Source organism: Canis lupus, chromosome 15 (assembly GCF_011100685.1).
Source record: "Canis lupus familiaris isolate Mischka breed German Shepherd chromosome 15, alternate assembly UU_Cfam_GSD_1.0, whole genome shotgun sequence".
Classification (NCBI taxonomy): domain Eukaryota; kingdom Metazoa; phylum Chordata; class Mammalia; order Carnivora; family Canidae; genus Canis; species Canis lupus.
In genome coordinates, this window is record NC_049236.1 from 25,247,426 (window position 1) to 25,271,602 (window position 24,177).

Sequence of the window (24,177 nt, forward strand, 5' to 3'; positions counted from 1 at the left end):
TCTTTGTTATAAATAATCTATTCATTTCTGCTAAATCCCATTTATTTAGTAAGAGATACCTTTATGCATCAATTCCTCTTTTCATGGGATGGCCATACTTCCTGGCCTCTCATTGTTCCTTAGGTTCTGGAGTCAAATAAACCTACAGATTAGCCACATGTACTCCTGCTGCAGGCTGCTTTTTCAAATGGCCACTATAAGTGATCATATTCCATAGAATCCTGGACTTAATTTTCTAAGAGTATTGACTTCATAATTACCATTTCATTCCTACTTCTCTTAGATGAACCAAAGAAATTAACAATGTTCTTGATCTTCTTTAAAGTAAATACAAGTGTTAAATTATAGGCATTAGAGCATGGCTTAATTTCTGTGAACCATTTCAAGATACTGAACTGGATTTTAATTATTATATATAATGGACATTAAACATGTATAAGATAAATGGCCTACAATTTAGTGAAGTATTAATAAGATAATTTATTTTAAGAATAACAAATACATAATAACAGAAAAAAGATCTTGTTTCTGGTTTCTTACATGAAAGAATTAAAAACATGTGCCTTGTACTTCTAGAAAAGACTTTTTTGTTTTATTTGTTCAACATGAATCATAGGTAGAGATGATATGTGGTCAAGTTTTTCTGTGTTAACTTCTTTTCTGAAGTTCGTTGCATTGCCGGTACAAACTTATGTTTTTGTGAGGAGGTAAAATGTATTTCTGTGTGACTTTGTAAACATAGTTGACACGTATCATATAATCATTATGGTTCCCTAACTCAGTATTGAAGATGAGTCTAAAAGAAATCAGAGTTAGCATATGAGTATTAATCATTGGGCTCAAAATAATTTATTTTGTTCTTCCTTCTTTTTCAAGTCTTGTTTGGGTTGTTATTTGTGGTATATGGGTGGATAAGTATCCAATAAAATATATCTGAGGCCAGCAATTGCTTGGACTCTGGGTCCGTGTGATTGCTTTATTGATTGCTTGTTATTTGTTTGCTTCCTTGTTTTATATTAACTGAAGAGACCAAGGAAGGGAGGCAAGAAAGTAAGGGTATACATTTTCAAAGACGGAGTTGCTCAGAGAGAAGGTAAGACATTGGTAGAGTAGGTAAAGGCAATACAAAATCAGTATTGTGCATAATTGAGGAAGCTATTATGTAGAAAAATGTCATCAAGCCCATCTTGAAAAGCTTAAAGATATAAAAATGTGCTGACTGTACAGGCTCTACATTAGATGACTGATGTAGTCTGAATGTGGCAATTTCAGGTATGAACATGTCAAAAATAAAGGCAAGATATGTGATTGAATGTAGAGAGATTGAGGGTAATACGTGAGGTTATACTGTGTGAGTGGCAAAAGTTCTGCCGTTAAGCCTCCCTTGATTTGCCATGAGTTTAGATACACACAACCCATGTTTATTTTTATATTTTCAGCAAGTGTGACACTTTGTCAAGTGTACTGGCTTGGCGTAGAGCATGGCTTCACCTTGACTGGTGTGTCCTGATGGAATATTTTCTGAAATGATGTGTGAAGACCTTGCATCATTATTTTTCCAAGCATGTATCAACAAAGTCTTGGTCTTATAAAAGTGCAAATAGAATGCCATGTATCAGACAGTATGTTTACATTTTATTTTTAGTCCCTGGAAAGATATGTAGTTTCTGTAGGAATTGCTTTGTTTCTGCTCATTATGTTTGATCTGGTCCATCCTAACTCAGTGTTAGCAAAAGTTGCCACTTGCTATATATGCGTGAAGCCCGTGGTGAATTCTCTTTGTGAAACACGCTTCTTCATATTCGTTCCGTGGGTGGACAGTTGCTGCCTTCTAATGTCATGCTGAAGTGTAATTGATCCAAATGACACTGTCACCCTTGAATGAACCCTTCTTCACTCCGTCCACGTTGTCAGAGGAAAAAAATGTCTTACCCATCTTTCAAGCATGTATACTGACCCTAAATTTCATTTCATCCACTGCTTTGAGGTCTCTAACGTACTCATGTCCATGTTTTTTTAAATCATTATTTTCAATAAGGCCTATTCAGAAACAAGTCTGTCATTTCAACAATATGCAAACTGGAGTCTCTCAGTTGACCTCCACTTGATTACAACTATTTATTGGCAAACACAGAAGTCAGTGGGGGAAGTGATACATACATAAGGTTAAAAACATTTTTCCTGCATTTGATTGTCATAGTATATGTTGAATCTTTACTCCAATGGTAACTTTGATTTTGCCAGTGCAGTATGTCTTTTTTTAAAAAAATTCGATTAGCTAACATATAGTACATCATTAGTTTCAGATGTAATGTTCAATAATTCATCAGTTGCGTATAACAAACACCCAGTGCTCATCAACTTCTCAAACTCAGCACTCAATGTAGTATGCCTTTAGTTCTTGCTGCATTGTGTTTTTAAAAAGATGATCAATTTGCATCACAAAAAGGGCCAGTCCCTCCCCCCCCACAAAAAAAAGGGAAAAAAATGTTTTTCTCTGCCTCCCATGACAATTAAGTTCTTAAATATCGTAAACTCAAATCTCAACTTCCAGCATATCTCTGAGATACATTTTAATAACACCATGATTATCCCAGGGATGTGTTTCAACTCCTTGGGATGAGCATCATTTTATTAGATGAGTTTTATTCAAACTCATGCTTCACACATACACATGTGAATGGCCCATGCAGCTGGAAATCCTTCTGCATAATACGATTATGATTGAGAAAGCGTGCACATGTTCTTCCCTCCCCTTCATACCAGAAAGAAACGAATAAAGTGTAGAGTGAATTATGTTGTTTAAATCATATTTGGAAACAGACAAGGAATTTGGTTCAAAGAAAGGGAGAAGCTATCCACGGTAGTAAGGGCAGACAGCTCCTGGTGTTTTAGAGATAGAGGTGATTTTGCCTGTTGTACAGATTCTTACCTAAATTTCATTCCTTTAATGTCCTTACCTTCAGTAAGTTCTACTTATTTTCAGTCTTCTAATCTGCATGCACTAATTTAGGTCACGTATTTTTCTCACTTTATGTAGAGCTTTTGTTTGTAGTTTTGCTTCAGGTGACGAGCTACATGTTCATTGCAAATCAAGATAAATGGTGTACTGATTGCCTTTTCTTAAAAGCTACGAGGGACACTTGTGTGGCCTGGGACCTAAGTTCCCTCATTTGGATCATGTGGGAGATGTTCTTATGAAATTAAGGACATCAGGAAAACCTGTCTTTGAAATAGGATCATCTCCGGTAAAGATTAATTTCTGAGTTCATATTCTTAATTTAGTATGTGCACTTTAAAGTCTGTTGGAAATAACTACCACCTTTGAAATGACTCTGTTCCAGTCACTGTTTGCTGTCCCCCAAACCACAGCTTTTGGCATTTTGATCACCATAGAAATGGATAGCACTCCACGCTGCGGCAATCACACCCATCATAAAAGTTAAATGAACATTCTTGCAACAGCCACTGGGATGGGGCAGATGTAGGAGAGAAGGATTGAACACACAGGATAAAATGTGTCACTGAGAACTTGAAACTGCTCCCTTAATACAGCGTTGTGTCTTGCTTGTCACCTGTAGCTCTTTTGTTTTATTCAAGGCTATTTCAAAAACGCAAACACCGTGTTGAAACTGAGAATAACAATGAATCATCTCTATTATCTGTCACAGTTTGCCAGGCCATTGCTAGATTCCCAATGTTGTTTTCCCCTGTTGTGTGTACAATTTGGTAAATCTTTCTGCGGAGATACTTTATTCAAAATATGACTGTAGTCAAAACATGACTATGAAGAACTACCACTGCTGAATTGAGACCGTTGCAGTGCATGTGGACTCTTGTTTTATCTTGGAATTTTCCGACATCTCTCCATTATTGTATCAGTATTTCATTTCTTAATATGATTTTTTGGGGGGGTCTATTTTGATTGGATCGCAAAAGGGTTACAGCATGGCTCTCACTATGGACATCTTCATCTCCGAACTAATCGCAATGCAGACTCTTCTCTATTAGGACTTCTGTCCATTGTCGGCTGTGTTGTCAGCAGTTGGCTAAAAACACTTTTCAAAAGTTAACAAGCTGATTTTGATGTGACAACCAATTTCAGAAGTTTTTATGCCATTCTCATTTTGGAAGAATTAAAGACTTGAAGCAACCTGGCACTTCATCGTGTCTCATAGGCCCATGACCATAGGAAGTAACCTCTCCTCTCCTCCACATCTCACCCTTCTAGACGTGTCTGATTTCTTCTCTGTAGTAGAAAAATTTGTATTCACGCACTGCACTATAAACACCGTGGGGGCAGCGAATCCGTCTGTAAACTCTCCTGTAGCGTTAGAACAATGCCTAGAACAATGAATGGGTAACAGTGACACTGACCCGGTAGGTTTGAGGCACATAAATGAGAGGTATGCACACCCCCTAATGGTTTGTGATAAATGCCAACCGTGCAGTTAATGTTAGCTAAAACTATATACAGACTGAAAAAATATTGTTCTTGTTCAGCACTTAGCTAGAGTGTCTGACAGCAACCTTGACATATAGTAGGTGCTTAGTAAATGTTTATTAAGTTACTTTAAGATCGGGCTAGGATATACCCTCTTCTAGGTCAGCTCTTTCTGCTAAATCGTAACATTTTTTTCTTCTTTCAGCAAGCATTCATTGAGAATGTCTTTCATATGCCAAAGCCTGGCACTAGCACTATAAAGACAGCTAAAATAAATTCACTGTCTGTTTCACTCTCCAGTAAAGAAGACAGATGCTTATAACAAGTAGATGTTATTCATTGTGGTAAGTGTTGCAATTAATGTATGTAGACAGTATTGTGGGAACACAGAGAAGTAAGCTATGAATAAGAGATTGTTAAACTCCTTTTTTAAATGAGCAGAAGTTTGTTGAAAAAAAAATGGAAGAAGGGCTTTGTCAGAGAAACAGTCTGATAAAAGATGAGTGCTCAAAAGTGCACATGGCAGAAAGAGAAGGTTTCTCTTCTTATGGCTCATGCAGATACACGCACGCACATGCACATGCACACACACACACTGAGGGCTTTTTTTGGGGCGCCACATAATAATCAGTTTCTTAGCATTGAGCAGAAGAGCCTGGATTCTTTTCTGTAGGTGCAGGTTGACCTTCTGAAACCCCATTTGTGAGGGATCCCTGGGTGGCTCAGTGGTTTAACACCTGCCTTTGGCCCAGGGCGTGATCCTGGAGGCCCGGGATCAAGTCCCAAGTTGGGATCCCTGTAGGGAGCCTGTTTCTCTCTCTGCCTGTGTCTCTGTCTTTCTCTCTCTCTCTCTGTCTCTGTGTCTCTCATGAATAAATCTTAAAAAAAAAAAAAAACCATTTGTGTTTTTAAAAGAGATAGATGGTCTGTGGGTGATAGGTAAAGCAGGAGTTGAAGACAGGAGGGCAAAAGGAGACGGACAAAAACTTAGGAATGGATGAGATGCTCTAGACGAGGCAGTGCCAGTAGAAGTGGAGGGTGATAAAGAGAGGGGAGAATATGAAAATATTGTTAATTTCAGATTTTCTTGTTGTCCCTAAAAACAATAACTGAGAAGAAAGCCAGAAAACAGATAAAGACAGAGAAGCAGACTATAAAGAAAAGTCGGTTCTGTGTGGGGCTAACCAGGAGCCGCCAGCCTTCTCCCACAGACAGTCATCCAAGACTCCCCAGCGTTGCTGTGAAATGTTGTCGTGGGTCCTGTTGCCCTTCTCCACTGCCCAGATTTCTGTCCTCCTCCCACCCACATTGAAAATCCACCTCTATCAAGGATTTTCCCATTTTGTGTTTAACAGATTTTTCATCTTAGAAACAGTGCTTACTTACCTGGTTGTCTGTCTTGGGAAAGTGCCTGACCAGGAGAACACTAGGCCAGACAGTTGTATTTAGGGCTGTTTTGAGGTAGTAGGAGTTCTGTGTAATTACCTTTCAAGTACCACCATGTAGATGACAACCGTTACAGAACTTATTCCATCTAGATGTTAAAGAACAGGAGGATCACTGAAAGGAAAAAGGGAAAAGCTAATAAACTTATGAAAATGTTACTGGCCTTGGTAGTAATCAGAGGGAAAGAAACCAAATACAGAATAAGATACTGTTTTACAACTTTCAATTTGCAAAAATGAAGGAGTCAGACAATGTCAAGTGTCATGAAGGTCATGGAATAAAGGGATGGGCCCCTGTTACATGCTGATGCTGCCTTTGGATACACCCACACTGAAGAACAATTTGATAATATCTGCAAAGTTGCAGATCCTCTGTGACCCATCATTTCCAATCCTCAAAACTCTCCTTATAGGCATGTGTCACAAGAACATGGATGGAAGCCCTCTTATAAAGAGCCTTTAAGTTCATCCTTAAGAGACTGGGTAGTCGTTGAATGGAATTCATGTAAAAGAACTAAACCTTGCCTGTATCAACATGGATAAGTCTGAAAGACAAAATGATGAGCAAAATATCCAAGTTTCATCTGCCTGCTTGGCATGATGGTGATGGTGATGACAAATTTATGAAATTAAAACTTGTAAATGTGTAAGATCATACATTGATTATGGGTACGCAAAAAACCAGAATTGTAAGATATACAGAATGATGGAATGATAAATACCAACTTCAGGATAGTGGGGTTATTTTTAAGATATTGTTTATCTATTCATGAGAGACACAGAGAGAGAGAGGCAGAAACACGGGCAGAGAGAGAAGCAGGCTCCATGCAGGGAGCCCAATGTGGGACTCGATCCCAGGACCCCCAGGATCACACCCTGAGTCAAAGGCAGACGCTCAACCACTGAGCCACCCAGACGTCCCAGGATAGTGGTTTTCTTGGGAGAATGGAGGTGAGTTCAGGAATAGGATAGTGAGAGACATTTGGGGGTTTCAGTTGTCTTTATAAATTTTCATTTGCTAGGCAAGTACACAGTTTTTCTTGTATTCGCTGAAAGTTTTGTTTGTATGACTACAATATTTATAGTAAAAATCCTGCATATGGCTTTACTCATGTGTTCATTCATTCATTAAATCTGTCACCCGTTAATTAGTTCAGCTACCCATTCACTTATTATTCTTCTTTCTCAAATTAATTTTATTTAAGTAATCCAAGAAATAGTGGTTAGGGCTTGAACCGAGTAGGGAGTGATGCATGGGTGGCTCAGTGGTAGAGCATCTGCCTTTGGCTCAGGGCATGATCCTGGTGTCTTGGGATCGAGTCCTACATCAGGCTCCCTGCATGGAGCCTGCTTCTTCCTCTGCCTGTGTCTCTGCCTCTCTCTCTGTGTCTCTCATGAATAAATAAATAAAATCTTAAAAAAAAAAAAAAACAAGTAGGAAGAAAGGGACTATGATTAGAAGACAAGTTTAAGGGAAATAGTTGGGTAAAGGTGTCAAGACTTAATAGTTGGATGTACATATATATGTGTGTGTATGAAGGAGGGCAAGGAATCAAGGATAGTTTACTCAGGATTCTAGCTTGGCATTGACCGATAAGCATGCCAGTGAGACAGAGGAGGAGGAATGATGCTGGAACACAGGAGGAATAAGGTATCAAGCTTTGAGTTCATGGTACACTTCTTTTTCCATAGCCTGACAGATAGTCTTTCATTCAGTAATTATTTATTAAATATCTGCCATGTACAAGGCACAATAGAGAATTTTAAATTTATGCATAAATACTCTTTTTCATGAATAATTTCTTCAAAGTTTTTTACCATTATTTTTTAAGCATCGTGATACAGTTACTGCTCCAGTAAATTCAATTGGCTAAGCCAATTTCAACTGAATACAGTTGAGCGGCAGTACGTAGCCTTCGTTAACTTATTCGGTAACTATTTGAAAAAAGTGTGAAACCATTAAAAACTTCAGACTGAGTAAAGTCATTTAAATTTTGCAAATTATATTCAGAAGAGAAGTTAAAGGTGGTTATCTTGCAAATGTCCCCCAAATTTGTAGTGTGTTTGTTAATAGCTGGATAACTTCAGAAATCCTTCCTCAAAAGTTATTTAGTTCATATGACAATAAATATACAACTATATCAATAAATTCAGCAACACTTTGAATGGAAATAGATTTATAAAATTAGAAGAAATTTTTTAAGATTTTATTTATTTATTCATGAAAGAGACAGAGAGGCAGAGACACAGGCAGAGGGAGAAGCAGGCTCCATGCAGGGAGCCCGATGTGGGACTCAATCCCGGGTCTCCAGGATCAAGCCCTGGGCCGAAGGCAGGCGCCAAACCACCTAGCCACCCTGGGATCCCCATAAAATTAGAAATATTGATCAAATATTTCTGTTTTCACTTTTTCAAAGCTTCTGTTGCCTATTGATTTACCTTCACAAAACAGAAGTGGTTCACAAGGACTAATGGGATAAGAAAACCCAAACACTGTGTGGATTTCCAACTCCTGCCTAACAAGACCATTTCAGCCAATCCCTTTTCCTTTTCCTAGGCTCTCCCCAAATCCTCTGTCTACATTTTAGTCCTGTTCTCAATGGAAACATGAGTGCCCAATCCTAACTCCCCCTGTGGCTTTACGATTCCTCCTCCATGGGTATCTTTCCAGGCAAAGGCCAGGAAAATAACTTTGTCTTCTAATCCTGTGTGCTTGGGATGCCCAGTGAGCTCAGCTGACTTCCCTGGGAGCCTCAAAGGTGTTAGGTTAGAATCAGACCTGCATAAACTTGCCTTTGCTTACTCCACCCCAATATATACCTATTATTTGAATTTTACTTATTTCCTCCAGTGTTGGAGAAAGAAGCCAAATACCATAGTCCAGTAACAATAAAGTCATAATTCCTTAGAGACTTGAAAAAAATGTCATTTGTTACCGCAGTAGGGCTACCAGTCAGCCCCTTGGATGTGAAGCATCTGTCCTCTTCAAGGAAACAAGAAAGATCTGCTTCTCGTCTCTGGGCTGTGAAGTGGGAGGCGGTATCATTGGTTGTGCGGAGCCACAAGCTCCATTTTACTGGGTTGCAAGCTGCAGACTGTCTTTTGTTAACATGCTGAAAATTTCATCAGCTGTCTTTAATAAAAGAGGATGTGTGTGTGAGGGAAGACATCAGCCACTGTGGTTGGGTTTCTCTTTCTTTGCCCATGAGTCACAGGGGGCACAGAGCAAGGGCACCAGTGTGGCTTCAGACAGTCAGTCACCTGGGTTTCTTGCATTTCAGTGACAGAGCTAGGTAGTCTTTAATTCTGTTTAAAAACTTTTGCATGGCCCCATTTGGTTATGAAAAGGCTTTTTATGTCCTCTCCTGTCAAATTTAGTCATTTACAACTTCTGTTAATAAAGTTTCATTTGAACATTTACTATAATTAACTGCGTGGCCAAAAGAATTGACTTTGTGGGAGAATAGGCATTTGATCTGACATTCTTTGTTCAATACAGGACTTCATCCTCCTGTAGGAAACTCAAAAGTTGGAAAATAATATGATCCAAGATCAGGAAAAAACCTCTAGGACAGTGCTTCTCCATTGTAATGAGCATACAAAACCCCCTGGGGATCTTGTTAAAATTCAGATTCTGATTCGCTCATTTAACACTTGAAATTCCACATTTCTACCAAGCTTCCAGGGGATGCTTGTGTCGCTCCCTGAGCTAGAGGCAAGGCTAGGGGACCTGCAGGCACTCAGTCCCTTGGGCATCCAGTAAGCTACCCCTGGTCACTGCTGGGAAGGCTTGTCTATGAAGAGAGAAAACAACCATATAGCAAAATAGTCTATATCTAGTTTTATTCGTAAATTTTTAACAAACACATGAAATTGTTTATGTCAAAATAAATGTTGACACTTTCAGTTACCTAAGGCAGTGGTACCTGTTAATTAGGTTACGTTTGAGCATACGTGCAAATTTCCTCAGTTTCCACTCACTCAAATAAGAAACTATAGTGAGGTTTTGAAAAGCATTCCATAATAATGTATGTTTGTAGGTTTTTAAAATAAAAAACTTTTTTTTTTATTTTTACGGTAGGATTAGACAATATCAAACCAAAATGTTACATCCAACCATAGAAATCTATAGAGGTTTAAAAATATTATGTTTGGGGGATACCTGTGTGGCTCAGTGGTTGAGCATCTGCCTTTGGCTCAGGGTGTGATCCTGGGGTCTGGGGATCGAGTCCTACATTAGGCTCCCTGCATGGAGCCTGCTTCTCTTTCTGCCTCTCCCTCTGCCTCCCTTTCTGTGTCTGTCATGAATAAATAAAATAAAATAAAAATCTTTAAAAATATGTATTATATTCTTAAATACATTTTTAGTTCAGTTGGATTTTTATTCTAACAAACACAGCTAATGAATATATATGAACTTTTATGGGATCTGTTATCCCATTTTAACTTCATAATGTCAATTTTTGATTATTTTTTGTTTAATGAGTTACATACGAGGGTAAATAATACGAAACTAAAGTAATTCCAAGAATGCTGTTATAATTAGCATTCAGAACTCATTTTGATGACAGATTTAACTTCCTAATTGTGTGGGGTTTTTTTTTAGAACAATATCCACTTTTCTTTTTTCATCATTTGATGGCAGGAAAGTGTCTTCAAAGTATTCCAAGGACAGAAGAACCCGCGCTGCAATTCAGTAACAATAGTAAAGCCTATTTATGTGGCTGGGCATACTTCACCACGTGTTTTCACATCTCCCCCTTCCAGGTTTAGCCTGAGAAAAGGCCACAATGCTAGAAAGGTAGAGCCAGGTCACAGATCCACAGCGCTTACATTCAGTGGTCACTCAGGCCTACTGATAGGAGATTTTCCTTTGTGTTTTTGAGATGATAAGGAGAAAGAAAAGAAGAAAAGGACAATAACAAAGTTGTGTTCTCATATAATCTCAGCAGCAAATCTATGAAGCAAATACTGTTCTCATCCCATTTCTAGAAAAAACTGAGGTCTCAGAGCTCCTGGGTGGCTCAGTCAGTTAAGTGTCCACCTTCAGCTCAGGTCATGATCTCAGGGATCCAGCCTCAAATCAGGCTCCCTTCTCTTAAGTAAATCAATTAAATCTTAAAAAAATAAATAAATAAATAAAATAAAAGAAACAGAGGTCTCAAATGTTAAATCAACTTGTCCAAGTGCTCACATCTTGGGCAGAGCTGACACTGGTACCTAGACATTGTGACTCTGTAACTTTGGAGGGTTTTTAATAATCCCTTTGAATTGTAATTATAGTTAAGCACAGATACTTTGATAATAAAGTGATTCAAGAAATAACGACTATCCCACAGAGCCATCTGGTTTCTCTCAGCCCCCGTCACTGGGCCTCTTCTATTTATGGTGAGCCAGGAATGGTCTCCAACCGTGGTCCTCCCTCCCCATATCCTCTCCTCCCACCCAGGATAGCAGAAGTCTGAATACTTTATCCATTTAGCATCTCTAGTAATTCAGGCTGTGAACACACTTTGCCATCCATTTAGTAGCTGTTTACTGATCATTGTGCTAAGCTCTATGAGGGAATATAATTCAGAAATGTGTCTAGGCATCAAGAAACCCAAGATAATAATGGGTGGAATGATAACAAAGTTCTTTTAGGAACATAGAGTAGGTGGTGTTATTTTAGGTTTCCAGGGTGGAGCTTCATTGTACATGTCATTTAGAGCTATGTTTATTTGGATTGGGGCTTAAAATTAGAAATTGACCATCTGTATTTTTCTTGATAAGTATGGAGTCATCCTGACCAAAAGCTTTTTGAAGGTCAGGAATAGCTTATATTTGCAACATTATTTTTGGAAAAGAAAAAAGGATCTAGACAGGTTTGAAAATAATACCCCATAGTTGAGGACTTAAGAGAATTTTGCTCTACATCCAGAGACGTATTACGTAGCCATTGAAATAAAAATTTTAAAGTATGTATAACAGCATAAAAATCACAAGCATGCATATGCTATATACCTCAAGTAGAGAAAAAAAAAGGAGGAAAAATATGATAGGGGACCTCACCCAAGGTCACAGTCGGTGGTTGAGCAAGAATTCAAATACAGACCTCTTAAAATCCAAATCTGATCATCTCTTTACAGTTGGTTTACTCTGAGCTATTCAGTCCTGCCCCCAGCATTGTTTTGGTTCAGAAGTAATTGTTTTTACAGAAAAGAGTGGAGTCACATGGACTCAGCTGAAAAATGCATACATTTTGTGAAAATACTAAATTATAAAAATAATTGTGAATTATTTTACACTGCATCAGAGTTGCCAGGACAATTAACAGTTGACACCATCTGTAAAACAAAAACACAATCTTAGCATAAACATTTTTAGTTTTATCTGATATTTGAAATATGCATTTGTATAACTGCCAAAATATTAGCTGTTCTGTCTTAGCCAGAAAGTTCTAGCGACAAGAGAAGAGCAGAACAGCCTTTATTTGTAGATAGCAAGGAACATATTTTTTCCTTTGGGAATGACTTCTGCTGTTGTTAACTAATGTCTGAGAATTTTGGGCTGGAGACCCTTGTGTTAAGCTAGTGGTACTTAACTCATAAATTTGTTTTTTAACTTGGCTGTTCATGTGATAAGTTTGTTTTGCAAATATCACACATCACAAAAAAAAAAATCTGTGTTCAAGAAATCACAACTACTTTTAAATAAGTAATATAAAACTTTTCTTATAGAGGTTATATTTTTCTGTACTACATTTTATCTGTTTTGGTATGTTTTTATTTGCTGTATTTATAATAAATATTTGCCATTAGAAGTTTAAAAATTGACTTAAAAATGAGAACTTTGTCTCATTAAGCTACTTGGATTAGATTTGGAAAGGATGTTAGCGATTACATTTGAATTTTTCTTCAAGGTTTTTACCCTGAAAACATCAGTAAGATTTTACAGTTTCTTAACTTATTTACTTATGTTTGCCTAAATGGCCTGGAATATTGCTAAGAAGAGGAAACAAAGAGTGGGTAGACATAGATTTGTCAACTTCTCCAACTTAGTATTTCTTGGCATTGAGTTGAAAAAAGAAAGTTCAGTTCTTTCTGACAGTGTAGGACTTTTCACTTATTTTTCTTCGAAAAGTACAGTCTGACTTGGTTGCTAGGTTTTCGTATGTAACCCATGCTTTCTCACTGAAGAATATTTTTCTAGCTGCCTGCCCTGTTTAAAACACAAAGTACACCAGCTGTTTGAAAACTTTTTTTTTTTCTTTCTAGTTATCTTGGTCTATTTGTATAAATTGCTAAATTGCTTCCATAAAATGCCTCCAGACATAAGGGAATCATTTGCATAAGTGGATGAAGATTTTTGTCTTCCATGAAGGAAGGAAGGCTTGAAACAAGCCTCTTAATCATTTTCCTCCCTCTCTGTTTTCAGTATCCGGCGGCTCTCATGAACCTGGGGGCTATTCTCCATCTCAATGGGCGCCTCCAGAAGGCTGAGGCCAACTACCTGAGGGCTCTGCAGCTCAAGCCTGATGACGTCATCACGCAGTCCAATCTCCGCAAACTGTGGAATATCATGGAAAAGCAAGGTTTAAAGACTTCCAAGACCTGACACAGGAGGGCAGTACCTCGTCCTCCTCCATATTTTAAAGCTGGCTTCATTAATGAACAGAACTTACCAGCAGTGCTATGACAAGAGCTAGTATGGACTTCAGGACGGGGGCAGAGGTCACTGAGGTCACTGCCACTTCTGGGAGTATTCACTTTGCTGTTGGCACAGCCGTTAACACCAAAAAGGGGAACATTGGAAACTTCCTGAAGGATGTAATTGTTACCCATAGAACTATAAACCAGAGCACTTAAAACAGGATCTTACGGCATTGGGGGGTGGGAGGGGGGTGGGGGCAGGGAGGGAATCCAAGTTACAAATTTTGTTCATTTTTGAAAGCTAATTTAGAAATTATATTGTTCCTTAAACACTGTGAGAGGAAGTCAGAGTGTCCATTCAGCCCTGATAAACAATTAAGATCAAGTGTTAATAGGGAATGATTAAAGTGTGGTGTGTGAATCCCAGTGAACTGGCCGGTTGTCCTGACGCTGCTGTCTTCCCTCTTTGGGACAGCCTGCTTATCAATTTCTGAAACTTAGACGGAAATTTTTTTTTTTTTTTTTTTTAGTATGTCAGGATCTGTCAATCTATAGTTGTTTCTTGATTAATGCACATAACATTTTATGATTTGGATGTCACAGTCTTCATTTATTTTGGACAACGTTTGCTTCTCATGTTCTGAGCTGAGCTAACCGTGCTTCACACTGGTGTTGCAGGAGGGGTTGGGGAGACCTTATCCGTGTCAGGCAGTCATTTTTTTTTTTTTTTTTTTAATGTCACCAACATTTTCCCCCAAACTGCCTAGGAGAATTAATTATATTAATGCTTAGGCTTTGGAAATGGCTATTCCTGGTTAATGCGCATGCTTATATAAGGATTAAATCTAAAGAGCTTAAAAGTGTTCTAGTTCCATAACTAACCAGCAGCTATTAGACAAAAGGGAAGATGCTATGTGCTTCCCAGATGTTACTGATTAAAAAATCAAGTCTGCACAAAGGAGTGTATAATAACGGCTGCCAGTGATTGTATATTTTGGAAAGAGTTGGTATAAAATGCTAATTACTTTCTGATAGGTTCCTAAACAGCCATGCTGATGTTTTTAAGGAATTATTTTTACTGTATTTTGCTCTTCCTAAAAGACGTTGAAAATGACTTCTTTTAAGCTGCAGTAGAGTACAGCATCAGCCTGTGTGTTTCTAGGTCTTTTGCCAAGTGCTTTTTTTCACAGTTGAAAGCTATCCTTCACTAGCATATTGATATTTTATTTCTCTACCTATTAGTAACCACTCCAGGGATCATGATACAAGGGAAAATGAAGTAAGGCATTTTATTGAACATTATTTTGACTTGCAAACTCTGCTACTAAATATTAACTTTGCCAAAAAGCAGTTCACTATCAACTTCTTCATAGAGAAAGTAGCTAGACTGTACCCTACATATTTATTTATTTATTATTCTACCATAGTAAAATAACCAAACGCCTGATTCATGAAGTTCAGTTCTTTGGAACTGAAAATTAGCTTCTTCTTCTTTCCTTTAATACTTCCTGTAAATATCAGGTCAGCATCCCCACTAAAAGGAAGCTGGACTTGTATGCCATACAAGTGGATCATATTATGTTTTCTCCATATCTTATATGTGTTGCTACATATCCGAATAAAGTGGGATAAAGAATTTAAAGTAGTATTCCTATGGCATTAGTGTTTTTGTGAGAAGGCCAGATGTAGTGAAAGAAGTTTGTTGATGGCATTAATAAGAAAGGCCCTCCTAATATGTATATTACCTTGTAAACATTTCATGGAAGGGCTAAAAGTTAAATTATAACTAAATCACTGTGTTTTCAGAATGATATTTAACATTTAACAACAACAAACCCGTGGTCAAACCAAAAGTGTGGGTTGAAGTGTATTTTTCATCTTCTAGCGCATTGGCAATTGCTAAAAAAAATAATAATAATAATAATAAGTAGATAAATAAGGAATTTAATATAAGGATATAGAGATAAATTCAATGTCTAACATTTTTTATTTATTTAAATAGTTATTGACCTATGATGACTTCCTAGTCTTAACATTTTATGTCTTTTTTGTTGTTAATGTTCTTCCTTTCAGACACTTGGTTCTTAATAGGTTCGCTGATTGCACACAGTAGAGGCACTTCATGTTGACCCAGTTCCCAAGTAGCATTAATAATTGGGCCTGTGTCATAAAATGCATGGATCTTTAATAGCTAAATGACCCTGACACCTTTCACTACAGGGCTGGCTTATTAGTAACTGACCAACTTGGGGGGGTGGGGGGGGCACTAAAGAACACGGTCAAAAAATGTCTCCGCTCAGGGATTTATGGTGGATTATTGCAGACAGTGCTAAAAATATAGAGCACAAGACAAGTTTACTAAATTAAAGTTTTATTTTTTGAGAAACTGTTATTTGTATAAATTATCAAGATTTGTAGGCTTTCCTTTTGTAGAAATAATTGTTTTATGTGCCAGAGAATTTCAATTTTGTTTTCAACAATAAAGCATTGATAACAAATGTGTCGTATAAGCCTTTTTTACATCTTCTATAGCAACAATACTTGACGCTCTCGTGGATTTTAACAGAAATTGGAAAAAGTTTTAAAAAGGTGGAGATTGAAAAAAAATTTTTTAAAAAGGTGGAGATTAAAAGTCAAAGAGACACATCATCAATTTGTAATAGTTATAATGACATTAAGGGTTGCCTATAACATCAGATTTGCCACTTTCCAAAAAAGATGACATAATTTTTGTTTTATTGATGGACTATAGATAAGTGTCAGGAAATAGCCCAAGCACAGCCCATTCTCTCTGCTTCATAGGTCATTTGGTTAAAATGGCCATATCTAGAAGACCCTGATACTCTAGTTCTGATCTTAGAAGGAAGCACAACCCTGTTCTGTTGAGAGACATGGGTATGGCACATTCGGGTATCAGCTATAAAAAAAAATGTTGAGTCCTAGACAAGGTGCAAACGGGCAGGAAATTTGATCGTCTTGTTAAAATTGTCACTACATAACCACATAATTACATATTGCCTACTTCCTTTATTAAGGATAAATTTAGCTATAAGGATTTTACTTTTAAACATCATATGGATGTGCATGGTTATATTCCAGCTGTATAGTTAAGAAAAGCAGGGCTCAGAGGTATGAAATCACTTGTCCGGGTCACAAAGCTAGCAAGCCTGTCCCCATGGTGTCCTGTGCTTACATATCTTGTGTCATGTGAGCGCTCAGGCTCTGAACCCAAGTCCAGAGATGAGGTTTCTCGTCCACCTTGGCATTTGTCTAGCTATTCCATTTTCCCCAAATCACATTCTCTACCTCTCACACTGCAGGTAAGAAGATTGAAGGAAATTGCCGTCCCCCCAAAATTCATGTGCCCATAGTTTATGTTAGTAGGAGGTGGGGGAGCAGGGCAATGATTAGTTCTTGAGGGCAGATCCCTCATGAGTGGGATTAACACTCTGATAAGAGAGGCACCAAAGAATTCTCTTACCCCTCCCTCCAGGTGAATACAGTGAGCAGCGTGTCATCCAGAAGTGGTTCCTCCCGTGGCCAAGCTGGCCCCCTCATCCAGGTTCCCAGCCTTTGGAAGAAATACATCACTGTTGTGTATAAGCTGCTTCGTCCGAGGTACTTTGCTACAGCAGCCCACACGGACTAAGACGGAGGTAGTGCATGAAAAAAGTCTTAGAATTTTAGGTTGTGAGAGCCAGAAAAGACTTCAGTGAACAGGCAGTTAAACCCATTTACCTTCAACCTGAAGAACAGAAGGCCCTCAAATGAGGTAACTCAACTAAGCTCCCAGAACTAGTTAGTGGCAGTTACATAACAGGCTGTAGAAATGTCAATTATTAAGAGAGCCTGCTACCTGAACTAATTACATCATTCTATTTTTAAATCAAACTATAGTTTTAACCAGAATTGAAAGCCCTCTGCTCTAAAACCCGTCATGGCCATGTCTTTCCTTTCTGGCACTGCTGCTTCAGCCTGGCACACTGTTGCTGAGTAGCACGTAAAATACCCTGTAAATGAAAGAACTCCATCTGTTATTTGCTCATGATCAACCTGATTTTTTTTTTTAAATTGCTTTCTAAAATAGTTGAGACTGGGAATTCAGCAACTCTTTTCACTTGATATTTTTGCCTTAGAGCTGTATTTTCTCACTGTACCCATTTCTAGTACAAAAGAAAAATGTATCTAAGTCTTGGTCATTTTTGCTATTACAAGGGAAGAAACTGGGTTTCTAGGGATAATTTAAGAATTCCAGTAATTCCAATTCATTTGTTTGTACCTTTGGAATATGAGATGCCACTTAATTTACATATTTTCAATTTCTAGAAGTTGCCTCCTACTATTTAAAACTCATGGGTATTGCTAGATTATCTTAGGTTAAGTCTTAGACCTGCCACACACTAGAAGGAAAGGACAAGCTGAAAGGCTGATGCAATTGTACTAACTCTGTTATGCTTAGTTTTGCAGTAGAGAAAGAGGCATGTGTACCAGGACTTTAACCTTCTTGCCATGTCATTTTGGGTGGTCTTCCTGCAGGATGTAATCAGAGAGGCCTTCGAGTCAGCTTTCATATTCCATCTGCCACTTCACCACATATTGGCCTTCTGTTGTTATTTGTAGAACTTTGGGATGTGTTTTTCTCCCTGAAGCACTGCTGGGATTTGAAGTTCTGTTAACTTGAAATTTCTGTGACATTTTTCTCCTAAGTTTTTCAAAACACTTCTTCAATTTTTTACAACTGCTCTCTGACATTACTGTGTCTACTTCCAAAGAATGGACAGAAGAGCTTTTGTTTAGCAAGAAAATTGTTGGGTCGAATAAAAGTTGCAAATATTTGAGATGAATGAAGGGGTCATTAATATATACCTATAGGAATCTAAGAAGTTAACATAATATCTCAAATGGTGTTTGGGAAAAGTTGCTAGAGATCCTAAAAGGAGAAAGTCAAGGTGGAAAGAGAAAGGATAGACGCGTGGGGAATTGACTATTAATTGCCACTGGAAATAATTAAATTTTTGTCTTAGAGGTGGAGGATCTGATTAGAACAGCTTGAGACTGTGTCCTTTGTGGTTGCCCAATAATCTATCACTATATTGTAAGGGGAAAAAGTGGTAAAATAAGAGAGTGGTTTATAATACAACCACAGCAGAGGCTGAAAACAGGTTCGGCTGATTGAAGTCTAGACCAGAACTGGCTATCTATTCTGATCTGAAATATATTGAAATTTTCTCCTGCCTCTTTTGGATTTGACAGGAGTTGTGCTCATTCAAGACAAAGCTGTCAGCTGGTCTCCAGTCGGATGGAGAGAATAGAGTTCTATGTTTCAAATAATAGCTCAAGAATTCTAGAAATGCTTTTTCTAATAATTTCTATCATGTCTCTTCCTTTTCCATCTAGGGAGACTCCAAGTAAAGTAACTCCTCTGAGAACTTTCTCTTGGTAGTATCGCTAGGCAGCTAGAGACTAATAATGAGATTGTTGGAAATGTGTACTGAAAAATCAAGCAAGTTAGTTTGTTTTCAAAAATACCAAAAAATCTCATAAAAGCATCGAAATGCCTTTTGCATCTGGATACTTCTCTCGTATAGTATAAAAGATCATTCATTACCAGAAGAATCAGGGTTGGCGAGGAAGGAGAGAGATGAGGATACGTGTGTGAGGAACAGAAACAAGTGCGATTACCTTTGGTTTTCCTGTAGGTCCTTTTGTTCTAATCTCCTTTAGCGAGTAATGGCCATACCGATTCTCACAATAATAATGGGCTTTTTAACTCTGCAGGCATCAACTTATCAAATTACATAGAACAAATTAATAATCACAATACATTTTCATTTTTATTTATTTTTAAAATATTTTATTTATTTATAAGAGACACACAGAGAGAGGGAGAGAGGCAGAGACACAAGCAGAGGGAGAAGCAGGCTCCATGCAGGGATCTGGATGTGGGACTCGATCCTGGGTCTCCAGGATCACACCCTGGGCCGAAGGCAGCACTAAACCGCTGAGCCACCCAGGTGCCCCATTTTCATTTGTAAAATTCTCTGTTATTTTAAATACGTTGTTACGCTTAATGTTTGGCTAATTTATGTTTTCTTTGCAATAGGCTACTTTTCTGTAAATGTGCCTTTGCCCATACTTTATGATAATGACAATTTGGGAAATTTCACTTGGGAATAATGGTGTTTCAAAGTATATTTTTTGAAATCTGGCCTATGCTGCCAATATTTAGATGTTACAGCATTCTATTAATATCTAATTGAATAATTTTATATTACATGATATGGAAAAGTCAATATCATGTTTATTATATGCCTTTGGGTATAACTCTCCCAATTACCCTGTCAGTGATATTTATAAAATGTGAATATACCAGCAGTGCCTATCTCCTTCTACAAAGTTAGTCAAGGAAATTTTGGCTACTTTGTTGTCACTTCTGTTTATAGAACTAATTATTGTTTGGACTTGTATTTGTTCCAAAATTTTGCTCTGTGAATGATGCTGCAGATGAGTTAGCCCTCTGCTATTTCTCAAGTGGCCACAAAGTCATCCTTGTAGAAATTACAGTAGTGACATCAGAGAGCAAGAGAGAACATTAGATTTGACCTCTGCACTTTATAAGTGAGAAAACTATAGTTTGGGACAAATGACTTAGCTAAACTTACACATTCACAGTGGATCCAGGGTAGCAGATAACATGTTCAAGTACCAGCTGCAGGTTACATCTTTCATGGCCCAAAACCAACCATCCAGAGTTTGTGAAAACATCTCTTCTTTGGAGTAGAGGGTAGACACAAAGTTTGCCAGGAAAGATTTGATCATGGATTCTTTATGGATTGCATACATGGAAGATATTACTGTCTGAAATGCCTATGTCACTAAATTCAGTTTGGGTACCTCGTTTAAGACATGAACTCTTCATTTTAGAATAAGTTTATGAAGCATATCTAAGCAAACACAGCTGGTCTAAGTAAAAGTGGTACACGGAAGTATTTGGGTAGATTAAATCATTTTCAAAGATCCATTCCTGTCATCTGATCATAGTGCTTGGTTATTTCTTCTGACCCAGCCGTGTTGCATCAGTGATCCAAAGTTCATGTGCCTGTTGTGGCAGGTGCAACGTGTAAGATTCCAGGAGACGTGAACATGTTGGATGATGATCATGAAGAAATTAGAAAGTTTTTTCTTTATTTTAACTGAATCTATTCTATGTGAAATTCAAGGATTTTGGAGTATACTAGTTACATGTATACTAGTTACACTAGCTCTTTATAGGCCGGAGAATAATTATAAAGCATGTCCTCTTCTGATTGCAGTATAACAACAGTAAATGTATTTGCTAAAAACCTTTCTGATGATTGGCGAATCTATTTGATTCCCTTTCAGCCGTCTACTTTCTTCCTGTTATGCACATGTGCATGCACGCGCGCACACACACACACACACACACACATATACACTCTGTCTGGGAAGTCTGCAACTAAACGTAAGTCCAAACATTTGATCCTCTAGAGAGGAAGTCATTATGAAGAATGAGACATAATTTGAGGTGTTTTGATTAACAGAGGAAATAAAGTGAGATCAAAGCTTTTGTCCTTGGGTGAGTGACTGAAATCCAGACAAGCAGGAGTCAAAAGGAGATGAGGGCAGACATTTATTAAGATACTGTTATAAACACCTTAGCAAATCTCTATTCACACTTTCCTCCGCCTGTCACAATCAAGCAGCTGCTGTGATTCATCAAATCACTCTTTTATATAAGGCACTTTCCTGTCCTTATTCTGCAAAAGAAATGCCACTCAGATAAAGAGAAGATATGGCAAATGTAGATTAGTTGCTCTCCATTTTCGGAATAAGACTAATTACCAAAGTGATCTTTAAATATCTTATTTTAAAATGTATTTCTTTTTGGAGACATTAGTCAAATGATCAAACAGTATGGATTTCCTAGTACCGAAAACCACACACTAATTCTGAGCGCTGATGAAAATGAAGTGACCACTGGGACACTCCAAATTGTGTCACCCTTCTTTGGCTTTCCCTCCCCAGGTGATATTGTGTCTCATACATGGCAACTCCGTTCAACTTGCTCCTTGAGATGTCTGGGCTCTGGGGCCTGGCCCAGAGATCTAAATCAGAATGAACCGAGTTTTCACCCTTTCATTCTGAATATTTTGTTCCTGTTGTAATTATATTTTCTGTACGCAGAGCATTTTAGAGTTTTCAAAAGGCTTCATAGTTTTTACATTTAGCTTTGAAAACAAGTTGGCAAAGTTGGCAAGAGAAACATAATTATCCTCAAATGCAAACTCCAGATGAGGAAGAAGAGATCAGAATAGCCATATAACTCGCACAAGATCACATTCAGAAGGAAAAGAGGTCTTTCTCCTAATCTTATGACTTTAGTCTAAACCCTGGCAGGCATTAATGGATATGGACACAATCAATACACTAGGGGTGTTTTGCTCCCGTATCTTACTCTTTAGTCTCTAAGGCTCAGATAGGATTGAGGAGTGTTTCCATCTGAAAGATATTTCACTCAAAACTGGAGACCGATTCCATCTACATCCCTATATGGTGAGAGGATTGGGGAACAATCAATTATATTCTCAATTATAAGAATGAATGGGCTCACAAAAATAATTTAGTTTTTTTCCAGACACCTTGTTACCTTTACTTGTTGGTGCTGGAGGTCTGGTATTAATTGCTTCTTATTAAAGAGTTGGGCCTCTTGAAGCTTTTTCTCGCAATCCAGGCATCAGCTGAGCTCAGCCTGATGTTTGGCCATCCCATCTTCCACGGGGTGTTTGGTGTTACTCTCTGGCTTTTGTGAATACCTGCCTCTCACATCCTGAGGTTCTGAGCCCCCTGCTTTTGCTGTTGTCTCGTGGCTTTTCACCTTCCCACTGGCAATGTACACAAATTCCAGTTTCTCTACATCCGCACCAACGCTTGATGTTTTCTGCTTTTTTGATTACAGCTATCCTAGTGGGTGTGAAGTGGCATCTCATCGTGGTATTTATTTGCATTTCCCTGATGACTAACATCATTTTAAAATTTAAACTTTAATAACAATAAATTTGCAAGTGAATTGGGGAAATAAGAGGCAATATCGTAAAATATTGGATAAAGAGACTAATTTTCTCTTTCCCTACATAGCTTTCATATTATTAACTAATTCAGATAATGCCTGGCTTATAAAACTTAACTCTCTCTTGGTGTTTGACTAATGGATTTTTGCAATTCATCATGCTAGAACAAAGAAAAAAGACATCCCCCCCTTATTATGCACCAGATTGCCTCAGAACAGAGTTATTTTTCATATCCCTTATCTCACAACCTTATCCCATTCAGCTACATTTATACAAATAATTTTAAATGCCTCCTACTGCAGAATTTAATTTTGATTGATGGAAACCCAGTCTCAAACCTACAAAGAGTTTGCTGCTGAGGGAACCAAAAAAAAAAAGAAACAGTTGCTTAAGAACATGCATATCTATTTCACCTTTTGACTTTAACTGGAGATAATAAATGAATACCGACAAAATAGTCCATATGCCAGAGTTTTGTTTTTGAATTTGATACATTCAGTAAGATTCGTTTTCAATTAATAATAAACAGTAAAACTTTGAATCCATAAATACCTGATCTATATAATTTGTAAGGTGATTAAAGTTAATCACTTTCTGTGCAGACATCTATGCCAAACCCTATTAAAAGTTTCATCAGTTTAGGAATTTCTTATCTGAAAGGTTTATTTGCCCTCTCTCTCCCCATAATTGTCTTCAATAGAGTGAACTTGATTAATGGGCTGTTTCATTTTTCAGGATAAAGCTAACATTTTCCTTTTCCCAGCAACGCTAGCAAATTACGTGATTAATATCAAAAAGCTCTCATTCACACATAACCTTTGAATAAACAAGTTGTGATACTGTTGGCAACACGCTAAGAGGGATTCCTGTAAGTAGGCTATAAAGGAAATTGCCTTTGTAATTCAATGTATAAAAAGGGAGACTTTTTTTTTTTTTTTTTTTTTTTTTTTTTGCTTGCTGCAAATTTTTTTTTTCCCCTCTCTCTCCCTAAGTGGAGAATGTATAATGATATTGAGCCCAAGCAGAATCCTGGGGTTCCATTTGCATTTCCCTCACCACTGGAAGTCCAGGAAGAAAACAGTGAAACATTTATGGAACTTGAACAGAGTTTCTAATTCATAATTTTAGGGTTCTCCAGCTTTCCCTTAAAGTGTAGCAACAGAGTAATCAATCTCGTATTGATTGAAAGATATCCCTACCAAAGACTTTTCTAATATTAATTACTTAAAAACCAGGGTCTGGATACCAGCTGCTCTAATAGAGTAGAGAAAAGCTCTTTTGTGAATAAGAAAAAAATTCTAGATTAAAATGGAAGAAAGAGAAAGGAATGAAAATATTTTAGCCTGATCGTAATACCAACTACTTTCTATGAAGTCCATGCATGGAGAAAATAAAGCCAACCCTTAACTGCAGCATTGTTAGTTGTCTATGCAGCATTCACTTCTTCCTTAGAGACAATTATTAGAAGACCAACTTTGTCATAGCTTTTTGCCCAGATCCAATTGATGGGTTGTCATTGGTCCCAGCCAGGGATCAGCAAACTATGGGCTCATGGGCCAAATCAGGCC

At 37.7% G+C, this 24,177-nt stretch overlaps 1 protein-coding gene and 2 long non-coding RNA genes across 5 annotated transcripts in view; 2 read left to right on the forward strand and 1 right to left on the reverse strand.

Annotated features, from left to right (window-relative positions):
• The window catches only part of LOC119877031 (protein O-mannosyl-transferase TMTC2), a 387,501-nt gene extending 371,483 nt beyond the window's left edge, over window positions 1-16,018 (forward strand). For both annotated transcript variants that reach the window (XM_038558566.1, XM_038558568.1), the window contains one exon: window positions 13,306-16,018. In XM_038558566.1, the coding sequence (XP_038414494.1) occupies window positions 13,306-13,485 (180 nt within the window). In that variant the 3' untranslated portion in view covers window positions 13,486-16,018. The remainder of the gene's footprint in view (window positions 1-13,305) is intronic.
• LOC119877032 lies at window positions 563-17,275 on the reverse strand. The gene is made up of 3 exons (XR_005370422.1): window positions 17,002-17,275; window positions 5,831-6,004; window positions 563-4,344 (listed from the first exon to the last, which is right to left on the reverse strand). It is a non-coding gene; the product is annotated as an uncharacterized LOC119877032 (long non-coding RNA).
• The window catches only part of LOC111099026, a 197,131-nt gene continuing 189,656 nt past the window's right edge, over window positions 16,703-24,177 (forward strand). For both annotated transcript variants that reach the window (XR_005370419.1, XR_005370420.1), the window contains exons 1-2: window positions 16,703-16,840; window positions 17,014-17,292. This is a non-coding gene — a long non-coding RNA (uncharacterized LOC111099026). The remainder of the gene's footprint in view (window positions 16,841-17,013; window positions 17,293-24,177) is intronic.